The following is a 14,105-nucleotide window of genomic DNA, read 5'->3' on the forward strand; positions in this document are numbered from 1 at the left end:
CCCCTCCTTGGGTTTCCAAGGCAGTATCACTACGGAAGTAGATTGCCCAACCTTCCTTCCGAGGAGTGGCTGGTGGGTTTGAACCACCAGCCTTCCGGTTAGCAGTCAACTGCCTTAGGCACTACACCACCAGAGCTCCTCCTTTAGGGCTGTACAGTATCCATAATTAACATCATCAATGGCTAAATAATATTCTTCTGAATATGATATACTAATTCATTTAATATTTTTCTAGTATTAGACATTTACTTGTAAATATTTGTCATATTCTTTTTACATGAAGTTTTTCTTCCTTTCAAAGTTTTTTATTCTGGTTTGGATGAAAGTTTATAGAGCAAATTGGTTTTCCTTTCAACAATTCATACATAGGTTGTTTCATGACATTGATTATTATCCCCACAATTTAATAGCACTCTTCTCATTTACTCCCTGTGTTTACCATTTCACTTCGTCCTTCTTTTCCTATCATTCCTGCCTTCTGGGCTTTGTCCCTGGGAAATGCCTCCCAGTTGATCTGATGTGACTGATTGTTCTAATGTGCTCACTCCAGTGGTGGTGTTCACCTTATAGGCCTGTCTATCCTTTGGCTGAAAGTTGAGCTGTGGAAGTGAGTTCAGTTTAGCATTGAGGGATGTCTTAGGACAGTAGTCTCAGGGTTCCACAGTCTCTATCAGACCAATAAGTCTGGTCTTTTTTGTATGATTTTGAGTTTTGTTCCACATTTTTCTCCCACTAATCTGAATTCTCATTTAGCTTGATTTTGGAATAAAAACATTGATGTTTTTATATCTGACTTGCATATGTATTACCAACTAATGTTAAATAATTTTGCTGATTTACAATGATTTCAGAAATATATCAATTTTAGGTTATTTTTTATTGTTTTTGGATTCATGTTTTAGGCACATTTAACCATATTACTTAAACATATAAAGAAAGATATTAATAGCATATTTAAGTCCCCAAAGGTTTTAATTAAAGAGACATAGAAACATTTTTGAGTTAATAATATTTCTATCATTTTAGAGAAAAGTACTATCACAAATGAGAAAAATTCCAAATAGAAAGTTTGTAGTAATCTATTCATTCTTAATAAATAGAGAAGAAAATAGTTTCCATTCTCTCGTACATCTGACATACCCTTGAAAGATCAAAAATGGCTTCAAGTGACTTTTTATAAAAAGAAATAGCAAAAGGCAAAACAAAAACCCATAACAGTTATTTACTATTGCTTATTCAGTAGAATTTATTCAGTGTGGTTGACTTATCCTTGTTTTAATTCACTTTTCTTTGACACTAATGAAATTGAACATATTCCATTGTCTTGTTTACTATTTGTACTTCCTCAGGTTTGAATTGCATTTTGGCTGTTAACTTATTGGCATAAAATTGTTTACTCTTCCCAACAATTATAGAGAATAACTATTCTTTGCAAACTTTTCTTAATGTGTTTTAATTCTTTCTAATATTAAGTTATTTTTTATACATATGGATTTTGATGTGTTGTTAAATCTAATCATTTTTTCCTTTCATGTTTATTATTTCAATCCTTTAAAAGTTGCCTTCTTTCATAGTATTGATAAATATTCTTTTGGATGTTTCCCCTGGTAATTTTTCTAATATTTTCATTTTTATTCTCAATTATAGTATCCATTTGTAATTACATTGGTATATGTTTAGTATTGGGTTTCAATTAATTAAATTTCTCTCTCCCATAGTTATCTCAATAACAGTTTTATTGAATAGTACTTTTTTTCATTCTTGTTTATATTGCTTTTTACTTAGTAAGTTCTTATATATCTTTAGATGTATTGCTTTTAATACCATATTGTGATGTCTGGTGAGATTAGCTGACTTGCTCTTCTATTTCAGAATTCTTTTATAGTTTCATTATTAATTTTCAAAATTAATTTCAGAAGTTTTTTTTCCCTGTCATTTTCCAATTCATGTTATATCACATGCAACAGGCCAGCTCCTTTTATGAACTTTTATACTTCAGCATTTCTGCTGCCAGAGAATCCTTATTCCCAAAAGCAGAGTCTTTTGGTTTTTATTTTCCTCCCCTTTTTTCAGAGAGCAGATGTTGCTGTGTCTTTGTGACAAATTACCCTCCTCCCCAAAAGTAATGGTTAATTAAAGTATTGACACCCTCCCACATTCCACCTGCCACCTCACTACTGAAAAGGAACAGAGGTTTATAAATTGAAATCTAACTGTGATGTTTCCAATATTTTTAATACTTAAGACAAAAGAGCTTTTCCTATTACAAATATATATATATATTTTACACATTCTGTTATATATAGAATATATATACAGAATTTTATACATTCTGTTTTATATATATATATATAAAACAGAATGTATAAAATGAAGAAAACACAGAGATACCCATGTCAGTCTGAATTTAAATTATAATATGTTAAGGAGAAGCAGTGGCAAAGGAGAAAGCATGAGGATAGATCAGGGAATATAAATCTAGGATTTCCTTTCAAAACTGTAGGCACTTAGAACACCATTTCTTTTAAGGACAACAGGATAGTGAAAATATAGAATTCAAAGAATCCACATCCCAGGAATACAGACAATATATAGTTCCTAGTATGGAAGCAGCAGTCAAGACATCAGACGAAGTATTGTACTAAGCAAATCTGCTGCAAAAGACCTCTTTAAAGTGCTGAAGAGCAAAGATGTCTCTCTGAAGACTGTTGTTGTTGCCGTCAAGTCATCTCCAACTCATAGCTACCCTTCCTTGGATTTCCAAGGCAGTATCACTAAAAAAGTAGATTGCCCAACCTTCCTTCCGAGGAGTGGCTGATGGGTTTGACCTGCCAACCTTCTGGTTAGCAGTCAAGTGCCTTAGGCACTATGCCACCGGACTAAGGTGCTCCTAACCCAAGCCATGGTATTTTCGATCTCCTCATATGCATGTGAGAGCTGGATAGTGAATAAGGAAAACCAAATAAGAGTTGATGCTTTTGAGTTGTGTTGTTGGTGAAGAATACTGAAAGTACCATGGACTGCCAAAAGAACTAACAAATCTGTCCTGGAGGAAGTGCAGCCAGAATGCTCCTTGGAAGTGAAAATGGCCAGATTTCATCTCACCTCCTTTGGTCATTTTGTCAGAAGCAACCATTCCTTGGAGAAGGATATCACACTTGGTAAAGTGGAGGGTCAAGGAAAAAGGGGAAGGCCCTCAAGGAGATGGATTGACACAGTGGCTGCAGTGATGGGCTCGGGTACAGCAAGGATTGTGAGGCTGGCACAGGACCGAGCAGTGTTTCGTTCTGTTGTACAGAGGGTCGCTATGAGTCAGACCTTACTTAACAGCACCTAACAACAGCAAGTAGATTGTCCTAAAAGATAATGACCAAATCTGTAAAGCATGCTGCTACCAAGATTACACAAAACTAAGCCAGAAAAATAAGCACTATTGACTAAGTCTTGCTCTCTCATGCATTCACTGATTCATCTAACTAATATTAATTATGCTAACTACTCAGATATCTGTTTCTAATTTACATATCTATCCTGTCTCTTTTAATATTCTCATGTATATTTCACCATTTTATATTCCTAAAATATTTATGAACAGGTGAGAACAAATCAAAATGTAAGACATTCTCATGATACCAATCCAAGAATGAACACTAACATATAATTAATCCAAAATGTTTGTAGTACACTATTTCTACTGACTCTTTTTAGTAACAGGGAAATAAAAATTCCATTTTTTAAATAAATGACTCTTCTCTGACCTTTTGGCTATGAAAAGAATACATAGAAATGGTAAAAGTCAGTATAATAATTCAACTAAGACTATTTTTCTGTATCTGAAAGAAAATTCCAATATCCAGCATAAATTATTAGAACATACCTGTGTCTCAAGTTACCACCTGTTATGGATTGAATTATGTCCCCCAAAATGTGTTGTAAATCCTAACTCCTATACTGTGTTTAAGGAGTTCTGGTGGCATAGTGCCTAAAGCATTTGACTGCTAACCACAAGACTTGTGGTTCAAACCCACCAGACAATCTACAGAAGGAAAATTTGGCAATCTACTTCCATAAAGATTTACCACCTCAGAAACCCAATGGGGGTTGCTATGAGACAGAATCTACTTGATGGCAGTGACTTTGGTTTTATACCTGTGTTTAAGGAGCTCTAGTGGCTCAGTGCCTAAGGTATTTGATTGCTAATCAGAAGGCTGGTGGCCACTCTGCGTGAGGAAGATGGGCAATCTACTTCCATAAAGATTTACCACCTTGGAAACCCAGTGTGGGTCATTAAGAGTCAGAATTAACTTGGTGACAGTGGATTATACCTGTGGATATAATCCCATTTGGGAATGGTTTTCCTTTGTTATATTAAGAGGCCATATCAGTGTAGGGTATGTTTTAAACCAGTTACCTTTGAGATAGAAAAAGAGCAGATTAGGAAAGAGAAGCAAGCAGCAATGGGGAGAAATAGATGCCACATGAACTGAAGCTCACCAGGAAACCAAGAACAAGAACCTTCCCCAGGGCCAAAAGAACTCATTCCAGAGCCTTCACCTAGAGCCAGTACCCCGAATTTAGACTTTGAGACTCGTAAAGTGTGGGGAAATAAAATTGTTTCTTAGTCATCGACTTCTGGTTCTCTTGTAGTAGCTGTGGATAACTAAGACACCACTCAATTTTAATATGTTGGGGTTTTTCACTAGCTGCTTTCCAGTTGGGTCTTATGGAAGCAGAAATCAGTGACTTGCTGCGGGGAATACATCGAGTTCAAACTCCCCAACCAGGAACAAATGAGGAAAATACGCATGTTGAAGAAGATGGGTGTATAAAACAGAAGGAAGTTGGCTCAGAGGATATCTGCTCTATTTGTCAAGAAGTGCTTTTAGAGAAAAAGCTTCCCATCACCTATTGCAGGTGATGTATTTTTTTACTTATTTTAAAAAATTATAGGTAATATGTTTGCAGTTGATTATGTTATGGGACATGTTAGTAGAGAAACAATAGAAAGCTTTATCTGCAGCAGATCTATATTTAATTGGCACTTTTTTATCTCCTAACATAAATGTTGTGAGAGATCCTATAGTTACTCTAAATATTTATAGGCTGCATTTTAAAGAATGAGAATTAGAATGTAACTCCATGTGTTTTATACACATGAATAAATGCTACGGCTTATCATATTTACAAGTTTCCTGAAAGTAAAGACATTACTTCCAATGGTAAAATTCTTTGCAGTTTTTCACAATTCTAAATTTAAACCTAAATAGTTCGGAAGGAAAGTTGGGCAGTCTACTTCCGTAGTGATACCACCTCAGAATCCCAAAGAGGGGTCGTTATGAGTTGGGTCCGGCTCAGCGGCATATAACAACAAAAACGAGTTAATTAAAAATTTTATTTATGTACAAATGTTTTTTGAAGATCTCCTACTCTAGGCACTCTGAAGTTGGACTTAAAAAAACTGGGTAACCATTTGCTATTGAAACTTTTCAGTCTTTGTTCTTCCTGATTATTTGCCAGAATTTTCATCTGCATTGTAGTTTTCCATGTGACTTCGTCCATTACATACTTTCAAATTATTATCTAATCCCAATATATTATTTCTTTCCATGAACATTTATTTGGCACTACCACATATCTTGTGATTTCTGAAAAAGAAGGTGGTGCCCCTGCCCTCAGTGAAACATTTTATTTTAAAAAATAATAATAATAAATGCTTATTGTTATAATTTTCCTTTATGTCAAAACTATATTCATTTTCACTTTACAAATGAAAAATAATTTGATGATGTAAACTCTTTTGCTATGTCATTGCAATGCAAGGGAATTTATGTTGGAATTCTGATGGCTAAATTAAAGATGATTAGATATATACATAAGGAAGTAGGTTGTTGTTGTTGTTCTTATGTGCCATCGAGTCGGACCCGACTCCTAGCAACCCTTCCTTGGATTTCCGAGGCAGGATCACTACTGAAGTAGATTTCCCAACCTTCCTTCTGAGGAGTGGCTGGTGTGTTTGAACCACCAGCCTTCTGGTTAACACTCAAGTGCTTTAGGCACTAAGTAGGTATGTAGGTAGATAGAATGTGTATGTATAATCAAGCTATATCTGAAAAATCAGTTCAAACTCTATTTCTATGGAAAATAATTATGATAGCACAGAAAGTAATACACACATACCATTTGGAGACAAATGGTAAACTTGAATTTCATTTCTGACAGGTATGGCTGTGGCAATAATATTCATATAAAATGCATGAAGATCTTAGCTAATTATCAGGATATGACACCAAACACTTCCATGTTGAAATGTCCTCTGTGCAGGAAAGATTTTGCACCATTAAAACTTATTTTAGAGGAATTCAAAAACTCAAGCAAACTTGAGAGTGTAGCAGAGAAAGAGCGACTGGATAAACACCTTGGAATTCCCTGTAATAACTGTAAACAATTTCCAATTGAAGGAAAGTGTTACAAGTAAGTGTTACCAGTAAATTCTAAGTATGTATTTCAACATTTAAAAAAAAAAAAACTTTAAGAAACTTTAAGCATGTCTTCCTTTAGCATGTCCTCTTGCTCACGGGTATAATGTGTTTGCTTAAAGGTTGTCTGCTTATTTAAGATTACCAGATTGGTATTCAGCCTTAGCCCAGTACCTCAGAATTCCAAGTATCCTTTTTCTTCACTTTCTCAAGGAAATTTTGTTGTGCACTCTGGTCTAGTTGAGACTTGAGGTAGCATCCCATCATAGAAGCTCTGGACACAAGCAGTATTGCTTTGGTCTATATGATTTTCTAAGTTCAGAGCGCAGCTGGGCCTCTGACTCACCCCGAACAGTCTTTCAACCAATAATGTCATTATGGAGGCAAAAACTCCTTGGATTGAGCCAGACTTACTGACTAGACAGGCTGAACGTTTAATCAAGCTCTGTACTCTAAATTGCAATGAGTGTGGGTTTTGTTCGCTTGAATATTTAGTACCTCAAAAACAACAAGATGATAATTATTAGAGAAAAAAAACTTTTCATTACTTTTGTAAGCAATCCTCAAACTTTCCCACAATTTCCATAATAAAATATCAACTAATTTAACAATTACAATTTAGGTTACTAGTATGTTATAAATAAATAAATATTTTATTTCACTTTTTATTAAAAAATCATTGTAAAAGACATTAGCTTTCGATTTAAGTTGCATTTTTTAAAAATTCTCTCTTAAAACCATAAAGCTTATCACCCCCAATAGCAAATGATATCTTTCTTCCTTGAGTTGTTTTAGTCTTTTACTTTATATGCACCATAGAAATTTTAGCCTTTTATGTGTACCATAGAAGACGATCAACCTGAGCACCATTAGCAAGTCTTTATTGGAAAATGGCTGACTAGAGGTGGCTCCAAAGAAGCATTCTAACTTGAAGAAGAAGAAGACAGTTTTTGCAGTGGTTCGGTGTTCAGCTGCTAACCAAAAGATTGACAATTCAAACCCAACCAGCTGCTTTGCTCTGGGAGAGAAAGACGTGACCGTATGCTTCCATAAAGGTTACAGGCTTGGAAACCCTATGAGGCAGTTCTACTCTGTCCTATAGGCTCACTTTGCAGAATCGACTCAGCACCAATGGCTTTGGTTTGGGCTTTTTTTTTTCTTTTTTCTTTTTTCTTTTTTTTTTTTAAGCAGGCTTGTTTCAGTATAGATTGGTTAAAAGGGGCTAGGAAAAGGAGGCATTGATTTTGGGGGATTAACAGCCATTGTTTGGGCAGTCTGGATGTTATTAGGAGGGATGAATAGGCATACATAGAACGGAATACCATTCAGCCAGTCGGAGAAACTAATTGTGATACAGGCTACAGTATGGATGGAGCTGGAAGGCATTATCCTGAATGAACTAAGTCAATCACAAAAGGATAAATATTGTGTGAACACTCTTAATGTAAAAAGAACACTCTTATGTAAAAGGCAAACACATAGAGGACAGTTTATTAGTGGGGAGGTTAACAGTGATGGAAGTATTGCATAGATTAAGGGTAGGATTGCACAGCCAATTATTGCAATTGCTGTCTATAAGTTACTGTTGTTGTTGTTACGTGCCATCGAGTCGGCCCCGACTCATAGCAACCCCTCCTTGGGTTTCTGAGGTGGTATCACTACAGAAGTAGATTGCCCAACCTTCCTTCAGAGGAGTGGCTGGTGGGTTATACACCTATAAAAATTTGAATTGGCAAAAGTTGTATTTACAACAATGACAAAAAATAAATAAATAATAGCAGCAGAGGCTGCTTATGTACAACTAAAAACCTCATGGGATTTGGTTTCTTGGTTCAGAGGTTTATGGTCATAGGTTCATGGGACATTTCAGTTAATTGGCCTAATTATATGATTAGTGCTTCTGCTCTGCTTCCCAGTTCATTGCATAGTGTCTAGGGTCTTAAAAGTTTGCAAGGAGCCATCCAGGGCTCAGAAATTGTTCTCTATTTGCCTGGAGCAACAGAATAAGGAAGAGAGTCAGGAGTAAAAGGAGGATATGGAATGTGTTGTTAATTGCCTCCACGGACAACTGTCTTCTTTGCCGTGAGACCAGAAAAACTGAATGGTGCCCAGCTACCATAACTGAACATTTTGGCCAAAGATTCTATAGAAGAATCCTGATCAAATGGGATAAAATGCGGAACATGATTTCAAATTCTCATGGATTCACACTTCCTGGAGCCATGATGAATGGCTGAACCTTTGAAACTATTGCCCTAAGATCATTTTTAAAATTTAAACTAAAGATATCCCCTGAAGTCTTCTTAAAACCATACTTCAGCTTAACTAGTAAAAAATGTGTGCTCTGAGCATTCTCTTTTCGGAACTGTCTATATGGGATCAAATTGACAACAGCAACTGGAAAGATTAGATAGAAACTTCAGGAGGCAGTGGATTTATATAAATGGAGGAAGAACAACTCAGAAAAGGAGGGTGAGGATGATTGCACACAGCTCAAAGGAGGTAACCAATATCACTGAATTGTACAATTTGTTGAACTGGTGTATATTTTCTTGTATATATTCTCAACAAAAAATAAAAAATTTTAAAAATATAACAACAAAAACAGAAAGATTGGAACAATTAGACTAACTAAAGCCACATATTCAAGGGGAGGTTGGGAAAAAAATGTTATGGGGGACAAGGACATGCAAGGGCCAATGTGTAAAATTCTCAGGGCTTACAGTCGTGTATTCTTTAACTGGCTAATGGATGGCTTAGGTAGATTACCTCAAATACAGTTAAATCTTTTAAGTATTTTATTAAGGACAGTGTACTCCATCAATCTGAGCTTTCTATCTGCTCTCTCTGTCCTATCTGTACTATCTTTCTGTTTTAGTTATCTATAATAGAAATCCAACAAGTGGGTGCCTTTAACAAACAGAAATGTGTTTTCTCACAGTTTAGGAGGCTAGAAGTCCGAATTCAGAGCACTGACTCTAGGGAAAGGCTTTCTGTCTCTATTTTCTCTGGGGCAGGTTCTTGTCTCTTTCTTCTTCTATTTCTTCACTCCTTGGTGATCTTTATGCAGCTTGGTGTTTATCTTCCCTCATCTTGGTTTACTTACTCATTGCTTAATCTGTTCTTTTATATCTCAAAAGAAATGGATTTAAGATATCTGCTACACTAATATTGCCTCATTAACATAACAAAGAAACTCCATTCCCAAATGGGATTATAACCACTGTAGGGGTTAGGATTTACAACACATATTTTTTGGGGGACAAAATTCAATCCATAACATCTTCCCAATACTCCTAGATAATGGCCTTCTCCACTGTTGTGCCCAATGCTATGCACTCTCCTTTGAGAATATCTTCTCTTCTCATTACTGCTCCTCTGTGAAGTTGGCTGATAATTACTCACCTCTGTCTCAATGCTCTTTTATAAATTAAAGAACTTATTTTCATCAGCTGTGACTTCACTCTCCTTTCAACCTCTCAAAAACTAACATTTGAGTCATCATCCTGAAAAACGGTCTTTTCAGTGGACTTAGGAATGGGCTGAGTAAAAGACAAGATAAACTAGAAAGCATATTAATTCTTTTCTCATGAGAGTTTCATAATATAGGTATTTTATCTTTAAGAATTTAATTCCAAATATACATGTTAAAATGTAGAAATAATCAACTTTTTCTAGTATTTTGCTGTATGAATAAACTCCATTGCTGTCTTCCATTGAATCTTCCCTTCCCTGTATGTATAAATAAACACAGAATAATAAACACATTAATGCTTGCCTTTGCCAAGATTTTGGAAGAACATATTTTCACAAATTTGTCATGGAAATAGTCTTCTAAATCACTGATATCTTGACTAAGAAAGTAAGATTTTTTTTTTTAACTACTTCTCAGAATTTTATTTGGTGAATATTGCTGCAAGTAAGCTAAAATGCTCTGCTTGTGACAAAATTTTTATAAATGATGTGAGCTTGAGATTGGCTTTTGTGGGAAGTGAAGTTGTTGATTTCTTAATTTGTCAGTAGTTTTTAGTGAGAACTTTTTATGCATTTACTTCTTCCTTTTCTGTCAAGAACAAGAAGGATTAAAATATAATTCCTGTTTTGAATAAATGTGCTGCTAGATATACCATAGTGCCTAAGGCACTTGACTGCTCACCAGAAGGCTGGCGGTTCAAACCCACCAGCCACTCCTCAGAAGGAATGTTGGGCAATCCTACTTCCATAGTGATACTGCCTCGGAAACCCAAGGAGGGGTCGCTATGAGTCGGGGCCGACTCGACGGCAAACAACAACAACACAACAAAATATACCTCTAGCAGTCAATGAAAGAATTAGAAAACAATACTAAATAATCAATAATAAAATGTTTAATTGGCTATAGATGCTATAAGAATTTTAAGAAAGAGATAAATGAAAGCTAAAATAGTCCAGGAAGACATACTAGAAGGGGTGTGTGGTAGCTAAAAACTATCCTTCCAAATATGTTCATATCCTAATCCCCAGAACCTGTATATTAGGTTACATGTCGAAGGGGAGTAAAATTAAGGCATTAAGGTTGCTAATCAACTGAGTTTAGAATAGCGATTACACCGCTTGGCCTGATGTAATCACACTGTTCTCAAAAGTAGGTGGCAGAGAAGAGAGTCAGAGGAATGGAATTGTGGAAGAAAGACAGAAAGATGCAACATTGCTTGCTTTAAAGAAAGAGGAAGGGTGCATGAGCCAAGAAATGTAACCAGCAGCTAAGGAGTAAAAAGGGCAAAGAAACGGCCTAGAGCTTTCAGAAAGGAATGTAACCCATCCAATCCCTTGACTCTGGCCCAATGAGACCCGTGTCAGACTTGTGTTTTATACAAACTGTGAAATAATGTATGTTCAAGTTTCTAAGTTTTCAGTAATTTGTTACAGCAGCAATAGAAAAGTGAAACAGTTTGCTACTTGGAGATGTACCTGCTCATAACTGGATAGTTCCAGAGAGGTATGGCTAGAATCTTTCACCAAAAACTATCAAATAATTGATTTTTTTTTTTGCATTTTTTTGGTGTTTTGCATTTTTAGGTGTACTGAATGTATTGAGTATCACTTATGCCAGGAATGTTTTGATAAATGTTGCCATCTTTCCCATATATTCACATTTCGTGAGGTACGATACCCACCTTAACTTTAATATAGTATTTGTATTTGTCCTGTTGTAAATCTAAGAATAATAAGAATAGATAGCATTCAGGAATAGAGCTAGTTGGTTTTTAATAAAAATCTAAGATATTTGTAGAGAACTCTTTTACAAAGGGACATACAAGACAACGAGTTCTTACACTGGTAAATTGTAAAATTAAATATATTGACAAACATCTGATGACATAACACATAAATCTTAAGTATAGATTATTAAGTATAGAATTATAGCCATCAAATTTGAAAATTAATTTAAAAAAAAAGATTTTACATTACAAATTGATTTACAATAGCATTACTGACAACCATGTAATTTTAAAATTTATTACATAAATAATAAAACAAAATTTTGTTGAGATTATTTGAACTGCATACTTAAATAATATCTCTTAGTGCTAATAATGCTGTCTTCCAATTACTACGTAAGATAAAATTAAACATTCACTGTTATTATTGTTGATAAATATTTTTACCTTAAAAAGTAATGTCATTATAGTAGTTATACTATAATATATTAGACACAGTAGTATTTCCTCCATTCTTTAATGTAGTACAAAATAATATGCATGTTTAAAAATGATGAGTCTGTATTAGTTGCATTGTTATTGATAATCACACTACTAATTTTAATTCATAAAATAATGTTCATGATTTGCAATGTAACATCTACTTTTTACCTATTATAGAGAAGAAACCAAAAGTGGAGACCCCTGGAAAAAAGATCAAATGAAATTATAAAATATACAGATATTAAAAATGAGATAGAAGAAAAGATTGCACATTTTCAAGAAAAGCAAAGGTAAGTTTCTAAGTGAAATTTATATTTATTCTATTGCTTGGGATCTATGAATAACACTTCAGTTTAAATAAATTTATTTATCTTCATTAAATGAATACTAATGAGCACCTATTAAATACTGCTATACATTATAATATGCAAGGTAAGCACATTATAATATGCAGGTTAAGAGCAAGTCAGACTCCATGAATCTAAGCCTAGCTCTACATGTTCATTGTGTGATTTGCTCAACTGCATGTTGGTTGTGTGATTTAGGGAAATTACTTCACTTCTCTCTGACTCATTTTCCCCTTTAAAATAGGGATAATTATGACCCATGCTTATAGAAATGTTGTGAGTATGAAATGAGTTATAACATCATTATTCTTAAGGAGCTCTGGTGGTATTGTGGTTAAAACAATTGACTGCAAATCAAACTGCTGGTGGTTCAAACCCATCAGCCACTTAGTGGGAGAAAGATGTGTCAGTTGGCCTCTGCAAAGATTCACAGCCTTGAAAACCCAATGAGGCTGTTCTATTCTGCCCTATAGGGTCACTATGAGTCAGAAATAACTCGATGGCAGTGGGATTTTGTTTTTTAATCTTTATTTTTAGGTCCTAATGTGATGCAAAGGAGCTCTGGTAGCATAGTGGCTAAAAGCACTTGACTGCTATCCAGAGGGCTGGCGGTTCAAACCCACCAGCCATTCCTCGGAAGGAAGGTTGGGCAATCCTACTTCCGTAGTGATACTGCCTCGGAAACCCAAGGAGGGGTCGCTATGAGTCGGGGCCGACTCGACGGCAAACAACAACAACATACTGAATTCAGAGAGCCCTGGGGGCGCTCAGCTACTCACCGAAAGGTTGGTGGTTTGAATCCACCCAGTGTTGGTACAGAGAAAACAACAGATGAAAACCCCATGGAGTGCACTTTGACTCTCGAAGCACATGGGTTCACCATGAGTTAGAATCTATTCAATGACAATGAGTTTATTTTCTTTTTTTAAGTTAGAGATGTAATAGTTTCCTCATTGATCAAATGATCATTCAAATAAATATGAAATTGAAACTGACATAAATTACATAAAAGATACAGGAGTTTTGCCTTTGAAGTATTTGTCTTCAGGGGAAAAGAAGTCTTTTCTACCTCATTCCTCTCTCTCCCTACACTTCTCCTCCATCAACAGGAAGGAATAGTGTTGAGTTGACTGGTTGTAATTCAGAACATCAGTTAAGCTGTTTACTAGTACCCAGGCCTTTAGACTTTTTATCATGTTCCTTATCAATTAAATAAAATCAAATATGCTATGCATTACTAGGGTATTAACATATTATGTACACTATAAAACATACACAAAATAAACAATTTTTAAAGGATGCAATAAAGTTGAAATAATTTGTAAAACATTTCAGTGGATTAGCCAAAAAAAAAAACGAGAGAGAGAGAGAGAGTAGTTATCACTAAAAATTATATTGTAAATTTCTATAAATATACTAATGAATATTTTAGCCCATACTCTGTGGGTGTTCCACATACTTTAGATATTTATTTGAATATGATAGCTCCTATGGGACATAAAAATAAGGTTTTCCCTGGCCAATTCTTTCAGAAGTGGACGGCCTCTTCCTTCTTCCTAGTCTGTCTCAGTCTATAAGCTGGGCTGTTACCTGTGCAC

General features: G+C 35.1%; 1 protein-coding gene across 1 annotated transcript in view; it reads left to right on the top strand.

Moving 5' to 3' along the window:
• The window catches only part of ZSWIM2 (zinc finger SWIM-type containing 2), a 41,261-nt gene that overhangs the window by 9,996 nt on the left and 17,160 nt on the right, over positions 1 to 14,105 (top strand). The window contains exons 4-7 of the mRNA XM_007959623.1: positions 4,704 to 4,914; positions 6,220 to 6,471; positions 11,535 to 11,619; positions 12,338 to 12,450. Coding sequence (XP_007957814.1) covers positions 4,704 to 4,914; positions 6,220 to 6,471; positions 11,535 to 11,619; positions 12,338 to 12,450 — 661 coding nt within the window. The remainder of the gene's footprint in view (positions 1 to 4,703; positions 4,915 to 6,219; positions 6,472 to 11,534; positions 11,620 to 12,337; positions 12,451 to 14,105) is intronic.

The sequence above is a fragment of the Orycteropus afer genome, unplaced genomic scaffold (assembly GCF_000298275.1).
Source record: "Orycteropus afer afer isolate SDZICR_OR568_19922 unplaced genomic scaffold, OryAfe1.0 scaffold00001, whole genome shotgun sequence".
Classification (NCBI taxonomy): Eukaryota; Metazoa; Chordata; class Mammalia; order Tubulidentata; family Orycteropodidae; genus Orycteropus; species Orycteropus afer.